This window comes from Lemur catta, chromosome 1, assembly GCF_020740605.2.
Source record: "Lemur catta isolate mLemCat1 chromosome 1, mLemCat1.pri, whole genome shotgun sequence".
In the NCBI taxonomy this organism is placed as follows: domain Eukaryota; kingdom Metazoa; phylum Chordata; class Mammalia; order Primates; family Lemuridae; genus Lemur; species Lemur catta.
Window position 1 is genome coordinate 219313955 of NC_059128.1, and position 14290 is coordinate 219328244.

Here is a 14290-nt window from a genome sequence, read left to right on the forward strand (position 1 = left end):
GGCCTGGGCTTTAAAAAGGAATAATCAATTTTGATATTAATAATTTCCTAGATGTTCTACTTTAATGATTTTCTTTGAAACTCTGGAAAAGTGGCTTTAACATTCTTATGAAATTTACATTTAAATAAAACTGATCTTCATCCAAATTATTTTATTCTTATTTATAATGGTGGTTTCAATTTTTAGCTTAAATTAAAAGGTTTCTATTCACAAAATAGGAATAATTTGTTTCTACTAAATAAAGAACTCATTTTTCTATCCCAAATGAAGACAAAATCAACTTCTCACAAAATACATATTAATTCAACAGAATTAAGTTTCCTCTATCGCCACTTGATGCTTGAAGATTATCAAGGTTCTACGCAACAGAGCACTAAATTTTGGAATTAGCTGAGAATGACCCAAAATTTCCTCTGGTAAACATAATTTCATCCATAAATGAAGACAAAAGACAAAAGTAATAAGTAAATTCTAGAAGAACGCCTGTAGTCACAAATGACTAGGTCTTATTTAGATTTATAGAAAGCACTTAACTGCATAAAACTTACAGGGAAAAATGGCCATATTTGAAAACAGCTACAAGGATCAAAGTAGAACACAGGATTGTAATGAGCAGAGTTACAGAACATACTAAAGAGGTATGTATAGTCAGTCCCACTGGAACCTGTAGAGTCACGTTCTTATATACCTATGGAGAGAAAGGGATAGAGAAGTTAGAAACATTTAAAATGCATGTCATAAGGTGAAGCCACTATTTTTTTTATTTTATTTGATCTTCTTCTTTCTTTTCTATTTTTTTTAGAGACAAGATCTTGCTATGTTGCCCAGGCTGGTCTTAAACTCCTGGGCTCAAGCAATCCTCCTGCTTCAGTCTCCTCAGTAGCTGGTATTATAGGCACAAGCCACTGCACCCGGCTTTCTTTTAAATATCTTGCAGCCAATGCTATACTATATATATAACATTATTGTTTGAATGATGCTTTTGGATCCAATATTTCATTTAATGTTACAGAATCAAACTCAATTCCCACAATAATTCGTTAATTCTCATTTGTTCTGACTTCTCCCTTTTACATAAAGCTAAGTATATTAATATAAGAAAAGCTATATCTGAGGCCAGGTGTGGTGGCTCATGGCTATAATCCCAGCACTTTGGGAGGCCAAGGCAGGACGATCTTGTTAGGCCAGGAATTCAAGACCAGCTTGGGCAACATAGTGAGAACCTGCCTCTACAAAAAAATTTAAAAATTAGCCAGACGTGCCCTAGCTCCTCGAGAGGATAAGGCAGGAGAATAGCTTTAGCCTAAGAGTTTGAAGTTACAGTGAGCTATGATCACACCACTGTAATCCAGCCTGGGCAACAGAGCAAGACCCTGTCGAAAAGGAAAAGGGAAAGAGAAAGGGAGGAAAGAGGGGGAAGGGAAAGGGGAAGGAAAAGAGAAAGGGGAAGGGGAATATATAAGGAGGAAAGAAAAAAGGAGAAAAAGAAAAGCTATATCCCTGAGGTCCCCAACCACCAGGCCCCTGACAGGTCCAGTCTGTAACCTGTTACGAATCAGGCCACACAGCAGGAGGTGAGTAGTGGGGGAGTGGGTGGGATGCATGAGTGAACAAGCAAAGCTTCAACTGTATTTATAGCCACTCCCCACTGCTTACATCACCGCCTGAGCTCTGCCTCCTGTCAGATTTGCAGCATTAGATTCTGCACTATAGTGAGTTGTATAATTATTTCATTATATATTACAATGTAATAATAATAGAAATAAAGTGTACAATAAATGTAATGTTCTTGAATCATCCTGAAATCATCCCTCTCCCTAGCTCTCCCACCCCCCACCCCCCTGGAAAAACTGGCTTCCATGAAACCAGCCCGTGGTGCCAAAAAGGTTGAGGACTGCTGCTACATCCCAATGTTACCTCTGTAATCAATATAAACATTTACTTCCTTTTACTATGTTTCAAACTAGAATATAGAAATCTAAGTTGAAGCCCTAGAGGAAAAACATTAAAACAATAATCAAACTAAGTTATCATTTCATTCCTGTTTTACGTTCTGTCCCCAAATAGCTTTTAAAAGTTTGTTACTCACAAATTGAACCACTGAGTGTGACCTTTACCATGACTAGCAATGCAATAATTCCCTTATGTTCAACTTAGTTTCTATTTTCTATTTGGTTTTGAAGATAAAGGGCTTCAACTAGAAACTCTGGGAAAATTTATGGTTTAAAAATAAGTTTTAAAAACATTAAAATTTAGGTAACTTGGGAATATTTTTATTTTTGGTTTCTTTCTATAAATACTTGAATTATAATGTCACAACTCAAAAAATTAAAGTTACCAACCCAACCTGTAACAAAGTGCTTTCTGAAAAATATCTTTCAAAAAAATGACACCTTCAACAAACCTTAGCACAGAATACCACCTTAGCAATTGGTCACCTATTTTTCTGGTATATGTAAAGAATAAATATAATACAAAATTTAATAATATACTTAAAGTGCCTAATTATGATCTCTTATTTCAAATTACATACTTTTAAGGAAAGCTGAATTCAAAATGTTTTAATAGGGTCATTACTTATTTTGTAGCAATGCCTATTAGTAATTTTCTAAGTCAGGAAATAATAAATAAACATTAAGCATACTCTTCATTCACATAAAAAAATCAAACGCAGTTCTCCAGATGTATTTTAGAGTTTGAAAAAAAATTCAGGTACCATATGGCAATGGCTACATCGCATAAGATATCTGCACAGTTATCCATCTTCCCAACTGTCTGTTCAAAGAAAGTTCTCCAATACAAAACGGCAGTGTTTTGTAGTAAGGCTTTACCATAAGTTGTTTTCTGAGCTAGCTGGTAGACAAGGAAATTACTTCAAATCTAAATATCCACAATAGTACATGTGAATAAATCTGTCTTATGGTCATCTGATTGACAGTTATGGTGTCTACTGGTTTAAATTTATTCTATTTTTGTTGCAAACTCATTTGACTTCTTGTAAAATTAAGTTGTAAAAACAGCTGGGCGTGGTGGCTCACGCCTGTAATCCTAAGCACTCTGGGAGGCTGAGGTGGGAGTATAGCTCGAGGTCAGGAGTTCGAGACCAGCCTGAGCAAGAGTGAGACCCCTTCTCTACGAAAAATAGAAAGAAATTAGCTGGACAACTAAAAATATATAGAAAAAAAAATTAGCCAGGCATGGTGGTGCGTGCCTGTAGTCCCAGCTACTCAGGAGGCTGAGGCAGAAGGATTGCTTAAGCCCAAGAGTTTGAGGTTGCTGTGAGCTAGGCTGATGCCACGGCACTCTAGCCCGGGCAACAGAGCGAGTCTTTGTCTCCCCCCACCAAAAAAAAGGTAAGTTGTAAAAATGATGACACAGATTGTGCCGTTCAATCAAAGAAAGCAGGACTTAAAGAGAATTAAGAACAAGGAGAAACATATACAATAAACTACACACATCAGTTAAAAGGCAGCTCATAAAAGGGGAACAAAAGATAAAAAAGAGAGAAAGCGATACACTGTTCAAAGACTTAGCACTCTGAAGAGAGGAAAGAAGTAGACTACATGAAGAGGGTAAGCAGAAAACTGTAGACTCCTAAGACAAAGCCAGTGCTAACGAAGTATTAAACATTAATACTATACTCGATTTAGTAACTGAAAACAAGCTGGGGAGATTAAAACTACTAAAATGGCCTGAAACTGCCAAGATTTATATATAAAATAGCAATACAACCATCTAGAAACTTTATCATAGTTGAAATGATACTTTTGCGTTTTATTTTCCTTTTTCTACTTATTCTATGTAATATAATGAAGTTAGTTTATTTTGCTGCTCAAAAATTAATGAAAAGCTCTAAATAAAAATAAAGTTTTATTGATAAAGGAAAACTAGATGAACATGCCACTGTTTTCCTTTGCCATTTCACACCTTTAAAAAGCATATCAGCTATACTTATGTTCTGGACCAATGAGGCATAGGACTAACCCTAAATCTCCAGCCCCAAAATTAAGTAATTCTGTGATTTTACTCAAATAAGGAAATACGGTTATCAGCAGCAGCAAAGAAACATTAAAAACAAACAAAAAACAAATTTCTATGTTAGCATATAAAATGCTAATCTATTAAATGTGGCAGAAACATTATAGAAGGAGTTTTAAATGAGGAAGCATGATCTAAATACAACATAAAATATTAGCTTACTGATTTATACTTCATATTGTTCCACTGGCAGATATCCCTATTCTTCAAAGCACAAGGAGCTGCCACTTGTGACTGAGCCCAGCATTTCAAAATTGGGAACTCTGAGAAAAGTGATAGAAAACGATATTAGAAAACCTGTATTAGTACTCAAGGCTAGGCTTGTATTAAATCTCAACAGAAGTCTTTTATGTTGGGATAAAAATATTCAAATATTTTAATATATTACATACATGATTTGGAACCATCTATCACATACTGTTATTTTAGCATCCTTTTTTAGTGAATGCTAAGAAATTATAAAATTACAAAGGTTTTGCAGAAGTTGAACACAACTTCTTAACAAATCCCAGTACATTCAAATTAGGGGCTACTCTTTTAAAAGTTTAATGTAAACTTTTTTGTGACATATAATATACATTCAGAAAAGTGAACACATCATAAATGTACAACCAAATAAATTTCCATATGAAACAAACCCATAAAAGAGCACTCAAATCAAAAAACAGAACAATACCAGAACCCCTGATGTGCTCTCAGGAGGGGCACTTTTTCAAATTTTATTTAGGGTAAGTAAAAGGTACAATTAATAGAAACAGAAAACTAGGATGGATGAGCAAAGCTAACATAGCTAAGCACTTTTTAATTTTCTCATCATGGTCCTTGCTTCAGCAGCACATATACTAAAATTTTGTCATCATGAAAGGTATGATGGTAGCAAATGTATTAGTAAAAACTTCCCATCTCCAGGTTTTAGTAACAGTGCTACTAACTTTTATAAATATTCTAAGTCAGCCCAAATTTAGAGACACAAAGAACCAAAATCTGAAAGGAGCTTCTTAAACTGAAGAAAAAGTCTTGATTCTGAGAAGACTGCAAGGCAAAAATGTAGTTTTTTTAAATATACCCCAATCCCCACATAAAAACAGAAAGAACAATTACACAGCAAAACCAAAAACTCATAATAGACAAAATTTGCAACAAAACCAGTGATAAAGTATCCCCTCAAACACCAAAATACATGCAAGTGGAAACAAAACACCAAAACCACAAGTCCTGCAATACCAGTATGAAGAAACAGAAAGCAGCAAAGGGGCAATGTGGATCAATGTTGCAAAAAAAAAAGCACATATTGTATGTCTACTTATATTATATGACTACTGATAAAAGAACATAGCACCACCTATAGTCTTGCCAAAGGAATCAAACCTAAATCTGATTATAGCTCTGCAGTCAGCTGCCAATTTCAAGGAAATAAAGAAGTCAGAGGAACATGATGAACTGCATCATTAGTACAATCAGCAAAACCCCAACTATGAGAAACTCTACTTTGAACAGATTAGTTTTGAAGAAAGGAAAGGGATAGAGGGAAGCCTGTAAATTAAAAGACTTAATGGAAATACCAGATTTTTATAAATGGAAAAGACTAAGGTAAAGTATTTAAGAATGCCCATCTTTAACAACAGTAGAAAGAAACAAGGAAGTGATTAAAAGTTAGTATAGTGAATTAGTCTTAGAGGGAAGAAGGAGGCTATGACTAGGACAGAATACATGAAGCTGCTGCTAGGGTAGCTGCCAAAGTTCTATTTTTTTTTTACCTTGGTGGTAGTTACAAGGCTATTTGCCTTATAATAATTCACCAAACTATATATTTGTATAGTTTTTCTATATCTGTGCTTTATTTTAAAATCAAAAAGTTAAAAAGAAAGAAAGTTGCATGCTTTGGCATCCTTGTCCTAGACTGCAGAATTGCCACCATACCTTTATTCTTATTTTCAACTCTCAGAAAAGACTTGTAACCCTCACCTTGGTCACAATACATCAACAAATCTGGGTTATTGATTACGATAAAGGTTTCTCCATCTTTACTATGTGGCCGATGATAGCGGTAGTGCACAGGCAAAAAGGCTTGGAAACAATCAATGCACTGTGAATCTTGTCTAGCATAAATGAGAACTTCAGCTTCCTTGGACAAATAGTTAGGAGCTTCTATATTAAAATTTTCTGAAACCATCACTGCCTGTCAAAAAGAAAACAAATATTAATTGAAAAGAAGAAATGAATCAGGAAGATTAAAAAAAACAAAATTAAAACCAGAAGACTGCTATACAGATACACAGAAGTATCAAATTTACCTTCCTTATAAACAATCTCCATTCCCCTTCCATCCTCCATTTTAAGTAGAAAACATAGGATGTCACCTGTATTTAATAAAAATTTGCTTACTAAAAGAAAACTCAGGAAATTATACTCTAGGGTGCCAAATTTCCCACTAATAAAAATTATTTTTGTGAAATTTCCTTATTAGTCTCGTTAAGATGACAAAACAGGTACCAAGAAAAATTTTGTGAATAAATATAGCATTATTCAGTAAGTATGCTTACTGACAAAACAGTTTAATTATTAAAAAACAAACAGTTTATTATGACAAAAACAGTTAAACCTGTATTGAGTTAAAATGATTGGTATCACTTTGATAATTTCCTGTTCTTCAGAGAAGCAAGTGAGACGGCAGTGAGTAAGATAGAGCACTGTGGTCAGGAAGTCAAAGCAAATGTCAGCACTCTCTATATAGTGGGTATAAAAAGTTAATGGAAAAAACAGTTAATGAGTTTTTAAAAAAATAATATTATAAAAACCATTTTAAAATAAGTACAGTATTATACACCAAAAGTGAAAATGCAGAAATTAGTTCTGAGTTATAATGTATTTATTATACATACATATCCACACATACATATTTATGTACACACATATATGTATATATACATAAAGGCATTATATAATCTGTGTGTGCATGTATGGACATACATAGAAACACACACACAACTGTCCTTTAGATTCTCTATGCAAAGCCCTGATATACCTTAGAGAAACAACCAGCATTAACTCCTTCCCATCACAGTGAGCATCCTAATTTCCCTATCTGACAGCGACACCAAGTGCTACATTTTTTTTCACATGTTGTTCCTTTTCAGTTAATTACAGCAGTAACAGAGCTCACTGGCAAAAGTCAAGGAATTCTATAATCTCATGAGTCATAAGGACCTCAGAAGTAGTCAAATTAAACCACTGTTCCAACAAAGGTATTTTTCAGGTATCCAGTCACTGCTTGACTACTTTCAATAACTGTAGAGAGCTCATTACTTTGAATCATCTCAATCTATCTACTGTTAAAGGTCATTTCTTTTTTAAGAGTAGAAACTTTATGTACTGGCCTATAACACTCACCAGTTCTTCTTGTTTACAATGTCTGCAACAAATCTGTTGTTTATTTCATTAAGGGTCCTTCAAATATCAGAAAGCAACCATATTACCATCACTAAGTCTTCTCCTAATCAGAGAAATATTCACCGTTCTCTTGGTTTCTATGACATGGTTTCCAAATCATTCATCATATTAGTTTCCTTTTAAAATACTCATATAGTAACAATATTACCTTCTTTAGGCAAGACCTACATTAGCTTTTTGGCAGCCTTATCTCAGTATGTTATCTATCTATCTATATTTTTGAAACAAATAGACTTTATTTTTTAGGGCAGTTTTAGGTTTATAGAAAAATTGAGCAGTAAGTTCAGAGTTCCCATATACCTCCTCACCACTCCCCACATACTCAACATCTGGTATTATTGTAATACATTTATTACTATTCAGCCAATATTGATACATTATTAAAGTCTGTAGTTTACAATACGGTTCACTTTTTATATTGTTTATTATATGGATTTTGACAAATGTAAAATGACATGTATCCACCATTACAATAACATACAGAATAGTTTCACTAACCTAAAAACCGTGTGTTCCACCTATTCATTCCTATACTTTTCATTTGCACTTTTTGCAGAAAACTTTAAGTAACACTCATCCTATTTTTAAGTGATTGACTTTTTTATTAATGAAATGCAGGGCATTGAACTTACCTCTATTAAATTTTAACTTTCTAGCTATAGTCCATTTTTGTAAGTTGTTGAGATTTTATTGACAGCTACATGGCACTTACAAATTTGATAATCATGTCTTCTGTATTTTTATTTAAGCCCAAAATCCATTTATTTAAAGATAAAAATGTTAACCAGTAGGGTCAAGAGCAGAGTCCTAAGGAAGACTACTAGTGATCTCATGCTAGAAATATATCAATGAACTCTCTTTGGGTACAGCTAGATAAAAACCAAAACAACATGGAGCCAAAATTTTTCCTTTTTTTTCCCCTTTTTTCTTTTTTAGACAGGGTCTTGCTATGTTGTCCAGGCTGGCCTCAAACTCCTTGGCTCAAGAGATACTCCTGCCTCAGCATCTGAAGTAGCTGGGACTACAGGCATGTGCCACTGCACCTGGCTAGCCCAAATTTTTGTCTCACATAAACAAGTGTGTGTGTGTGTGTATGTATATATGTGTGTCTATATATATACATATATGACCTGGTACTAATAAAGGTACCTTTCTTTGAGCACCTACTATGTGCTAGGTATTTCGCTAAGTGGTTTATAAACATTAACTCCTCTAACTTTCATAAGAACCCTATCAGGTAGAACTATTAGCCCTATTATATAAATGAGCAAATGAAGTAACAGAGTAGTTAAACAATACAGCTAATAAGTGCAGGAGCCAAGATTCAAAGACAGGTCAAACTGATTCCACTATTCAATTAGGTTAAATAATATAAAATAGCCAATATTTGACCAGTTGAAAATTAAATATAAGTGAAACTGACATACAGCATATTCTTGATTGTGCTATTTAGAATTTATGATGAATTGTGATCTTCAATTTCTCTAATTATTGGGGGTTTTTTTGAGATGGGGTCTTGCTCTATCACCCAGGCTGGAATGCAGTGGCACAATCATAACTCACTGCAGCCTCAAACTCCTGGGCTCAAGCATTCTCCCACCTCAGCCTCCCAAGTACCTGGGACTACAGGTACACACCACCAGACCTGGCTAATTTTTCTTATTTTTCGTAGACATGGGATCTTACTATGTTGCTTGGGTTGGTCTTGAACTCCTGGGCTCAAGCAATCATCCAGCTTCGGCCTCCCAAACCTGGGATTACAAGTGGGAGCCACTTCACCTGGCCTCTTGAGTTGTTTTTTGGTGTTTTTTTGGACATAGAAATAAAAATATGGTAAAATTGAGAATACTTTTTTACATGAATTTAAACTGCGATATAAGGCAGGTGGAAACAGCAACTTGGTCTTCAGAGAGGGCTCTGTTGACAAAAGGGTTATTTGGTGATGGTTCAAAAAATTTCACTTCTGGTACTGAATAAAAATTGAGCTTAATAAGTGGTTTCATTTGGAAATGGTTCTGGAATTAGATAGTGATGACGGCTACCCAACTTTGTGAACGTACTAAAAACTAAACTGTACACATCAAAAGGGTGATTTTTTTTTATTTTACATTTAAAAAAATTCATATGTAGATTAATGTTATGAACTAAGACAATATCTCTCAAATTTTCTTTTTTTTTTTTCAACCCAGGAGCATAGATTCAAGGTGCCCTGAATACACAGTCCTCCAAAATTTCTTAATAGAAATCATTTGGGTTGTTAAAAACAGATTTTTGGGCCCAACCTAGACCTATAAAAATCAAGATTTCCCAGGAAGACAATAATCTGTACAAAAAGTACCCCCAGGTGAACCTTACCAAAATTGGGGAAACTCTTAACTAAGGGGTAACATAAGGTTCACATCTGGGAAGAGCAACAACTTTGGAACTAGACAACCCTGGATTCATTTCTTGGCTCTACTGTTTACCTATATGATCTTGGATAAGTTATTTAGCCTCGTTGTGCCTTACCTATAAAATGAAGATACTACCTCCAGCGCTGTTATAAAGATTAATTTATGTAAAGTGTGTGGGACACAATCTTTCTTTAATGCTTAATTTTACCTTGTTTCCTCTGAAAAAATGAAGATATCTGGCATATAGATACCTAGTAAATAGACATCACATACCAAAATTATGCAGATGTCTATTCAATTAACAAAGTTGCTGTTGAGGCACTAACTACTGGCCATTAATGTTCTCAAGACTTACAAACACACACATATAATTGTGTTAGTCACTAAACTATGAACCATCCTGCCAAAAAGCATTTAACTAACTCAATTTACTTGGCTTATGCCTGACAAGTATCACTCACTTGTTGAACAATGTTCCCATTCTACCTCTAAAAATGTCACTTTATACACTTTGACAAAATGAAAAAAAAATGCTACAGTGTTGTCTTATCTACTGTTTGTCCTTAATCCAAATTATGGCATCCCTAAATTACTTTCTCTCAAAAAAATCCTCTAATAACTGTACCTCTGTTACGTTTCTCTCTCGTAATGAAGCCAACTCATATGGATCCACAAAAAGTCCTGTTGGGATGTACAGTTTAATTAAGAGTCGGCAGGTCTGTAAGTCCTCAATGCTTTCTCCAAATTTCACTTTGATTAAAAGGTCTCTGTAAGACAAGTACATTCACAGTAAATCTCTTCATTCAATTCTTAAATAAGATAACGTAACACTATATTCGTATTAGTGGAAACACTATATTTCAAATTCATTTTCCAAAAGTAGATTATAAAGTCAAATGAAATATTTATACTATGTCAGAATCAGCCATTAGATCTTTCATAATTCATATCATAAGCCACAGTATAGCATTAGTGTGAAAATTGACAAAGATCAGTGGAAAGGAATAAAGTCCAAAAATAGTCACACATGTATTTTCAATAAAGGTAGCAACATAATTTAATGGGGAAAGGTTAGTCTTTTCAACAAATGATATTGGAACAACTGAATAGTTATACAGACAAAAATAAACATTGATCTCTACCTCACCCCATATACAAATATTAATTTAAATAGATAATAAACCTAAATGTGTCATTATCCCAGCTTTCCATCTGGAGGCAGATCTGAAACAGTGCAGGGAATGAGATTCAAAGCATAGCACAGTATTCTTGCTTATGAGAGGAAACAGAGATAGAAGTTTAGGGAGACTGAAGTGTTATAAGTCACAGTAGTAAATTCCACAGAGAAACCTGTGGAAAAAGAATTCCAAAAATCCAAATAGGAATCCCTTGCTGAATACTAAGATAAGCATGAGTAAGGTGTAACTCCACAAGACTGGGCAAAAAATGACAAGTGAACTGAAAATTGAAAAATTCCAAAATTTCACATTGGCTCGGAAGACATTCAAGTTCCAACCAACCAGAACACACAGACTGAAGCATTCAGCAGAGGCCACAATACAGTAGAGCCTTAGTAGATAAATTAGCCTTAGAGTAAAGGCCACTTTAACATTATTTTTTATTTTAGTTATTTATTTTTAGAGATGTTGCCCAGGCTAGAGTGTAGTGGCATGATCATGATCATAGCTTACTGTGGCGTCAAACTCCTGGGCTCCAGGGATCCTCCTGCCTCAGCTTCCCAAAGTCCTAGGACTACAGGCATGAGCGACCACCCCTAGCAACTTTAGAACTATACAAGAAAAGGTTAATAGGATCAAGCTGATAAACAAGTAACTACCAACAGAAAAAAAGCCCAACATTTTTAAAATAAAGATCACAAAATTCACCCTCATCAATGATCATATTCAAAACATTCACAATGTTCAGCACCCAATCAAACATTACTAAACATGCAAAGAAGCACAGAAATGTGACCAATAAACAGGAAAAATATCAGTCAACAGAAACAGACCTAAAATGACAGAAGTGACAAAAATAACCAAAGACGTTGAAACAGTCATTATAAATAAGTCCAACACGTTCAAAGATTTCAAGAAAAACTTGAACATTATAAGGGAAAAAGAAGATTTTTTTTTAAAAAACTAAATGTAATTTCAAGAGATGAAAAATATAATTTCTCAAATAAAAAGTTACCCAGATATGATTAGAAGCAACTAGATATTAAAGAAGAAAAGATCAGTGATTGGAGGCAGAGCAAGAGAAACCATCCAAACTGAAACACAGAGAGGAAAAAAGAACAGGCAGAAAAAAACAAACAGTCTCAGTGATATTTAAACAATATCAAGTGGTCTAGTATATGCATAATTGAAGTACCTGAAAAAGGTGGGAGAATTTAACAGAAAAAAAATTTGAAGATATAATGCCTGAAATTTTTCTGAATTTCATGAAAATTATAAGCCCATAAACCCAAGAAGCTCAACAAACCCCAAGCAGGATAAACACAAAGAAAATCACACCACGGCATATTATTATACAATCACTGAAAAAAAAAAAAAGAAAATCTTAAAAGTTATCAAAGGAAAAGGATGCATTCTGTAGAGAGTAACCAAGATAAGAATAAGTAATAAGACAACGGAACAACCTATTTAAAGTACTAAAAGAAAAGAAGCTGTCAATCTAGAATTTTATATTCAGGAAGAAAATCCTTCAAAAATAAAAGCAAAATAAAGACTAAGATAAACACAAAGAGATTCTGTCACTGTAAGAAATAGTAAAAGTTCAGGGAGAAAGAAAATGATACCAGATGGAAACATAAATCTATAACAAAGAAATAAAAGAGCATCACAGGGCCAGGTGTGGTGGCTCATGTCTGTGATCCTAGCACTCTGGGAGGCGGAGATGGGAGGATCACTTGAGGTCAGGAGTTCAAGATCAGCCTCAGCAAGAGCAAGACCCCTGTCTCTACTAAAAAAACAAAGAAATTAGCTGGACAACTAAAAACAGAAAAAATTAGCTGGGTGTAGTGGCACACACCTGTAATCCCAGCTATTCAGGAGGCTGAGGCAGGAGGATCTCTTGAGCCCAGGAGTTTGACGTTGCTGTGAGCTAGGCCGATGCCATGGCACTCTAGCCTGGGCAACAGAGCAAGAATCTGTCTCAAAAATAAACAAACAAACAAAAGAGCATCAGAAATGGCTGAGTACCATGGCTCATGCCTATAATCTCACCACTTTAGGAAGCCAAGGCAGGAGGACTACGGGAGCCCAGGAGTTTGAAGTTGCAGTGAGCTATTATTGCGCCACTGCACTCCAGCCTGGGCAACAGAGAGAGACCCTGTTGTGCAGGGAAAAAAGGTAAATATGTGGGTGAATATGAAAGACTTTTTTCTCATGTTTTATTTGCTTTAAATATGATTAATAAATTGGAACCCTTGTGTATTGTTGGTGGGAATGTAAAACGGTGTAGTCACTATGGAAAACATATTATAGTTCTTCAAAAAATTAAAATAGAACTACCATATGACACAGCAATTCCACTTCTGGGTATACACCCCAAAGAACTGAAAGCAGGAATTTGAAGAGCTATTTGTACACCCACGTTCATAGCAGTATTATTTGCAATAGCCAAAAGAGAAAAGCAACACAAATGCCCATTAACGAATGAATGTGGGTAAGCAAAATGTTATATATACATACAATGGAACATTATTGGGTTTTAAAAAGAAAGGAAATTCTGACATATGCTACAAGATGGACAAATTTTTGAGAACATTATGCTACATGAAATAAGAAAGTCACAAATACTATGTGATTCCACTTACATGAGATATCTAGAATAGTCAAATACACGGACACAGAAAGTAGAATAGAGATTGCCAGGGGCAGGAGTGAAGGGAGAATGGATAGTTATTGTTTAATAGGTACAGAATTTCCGGTTTACAAAATGAATAGAGTTCTACGAATGTACAGTGTTGATGACAACACAACAATGTGAATGTCCTTAATGTTACCAAAGTATACACTTAAAAAAAAAGTTAAGATGGTGAATTTTACATTATGGGTATTTTATCACAATTAAAATAAATGATGTAAAAATATGATTGTTTAAAGCAAAACTAATAACAATATATTGTGGGGTTTATAACACAAGTAAAATGTAAAGTAAAATGTATGACAACAATAGCATAAAGGAGAGGAGAAGGAAATGAAACTATTCTGATAAAAGACTCATATAGTATTTGTGATGTAGAATAATATTATTTGAAGATACACTGTGATAGGTAACAATTGCACATTGTAAACCCTAAAGCAACCAGTTAAAAAAGAAAGAGATACAGTTAATAAGCCAAAAATGAAGATAAAATGGAAAGCTTAAAAAATACTCAATGTATTTAAAATAAAGCAAGAAAA

General features: G+C 34.4%; 1 protein-coding gene across 1 annotated transcript in view; it reads right to left on the reverse strand.

The window, feature by feature from the left end:
- The window catches only part of PIGX (phosphatidylinositol glycan anchor biosynthesis class X), a gene marked incomplete at its 5' end in the record, with an annotated part of 24387 nt that continues 10097 nt past the window's right edge, over positions 1 to 14290 (reverse strand). The window contains 4 exons of the mRNA XM_045564782.1: positions 1 to 688; positions 4201 to 4301; positions 6004 to 6217; positions 10507 to 10648. Of these exons, the coding sequence (XP_045420738.1) occupies positions 545 to 688; positions 4201 to 4301; positions 6004 to 6217; positions 10507 to 10648 (601 nt within the window). The remainder of the gene's footprint in view (positions 689 to 4200; positions 4302 to 6003; positions 6218 to 10506; positions 10649 to 14290) is intronic.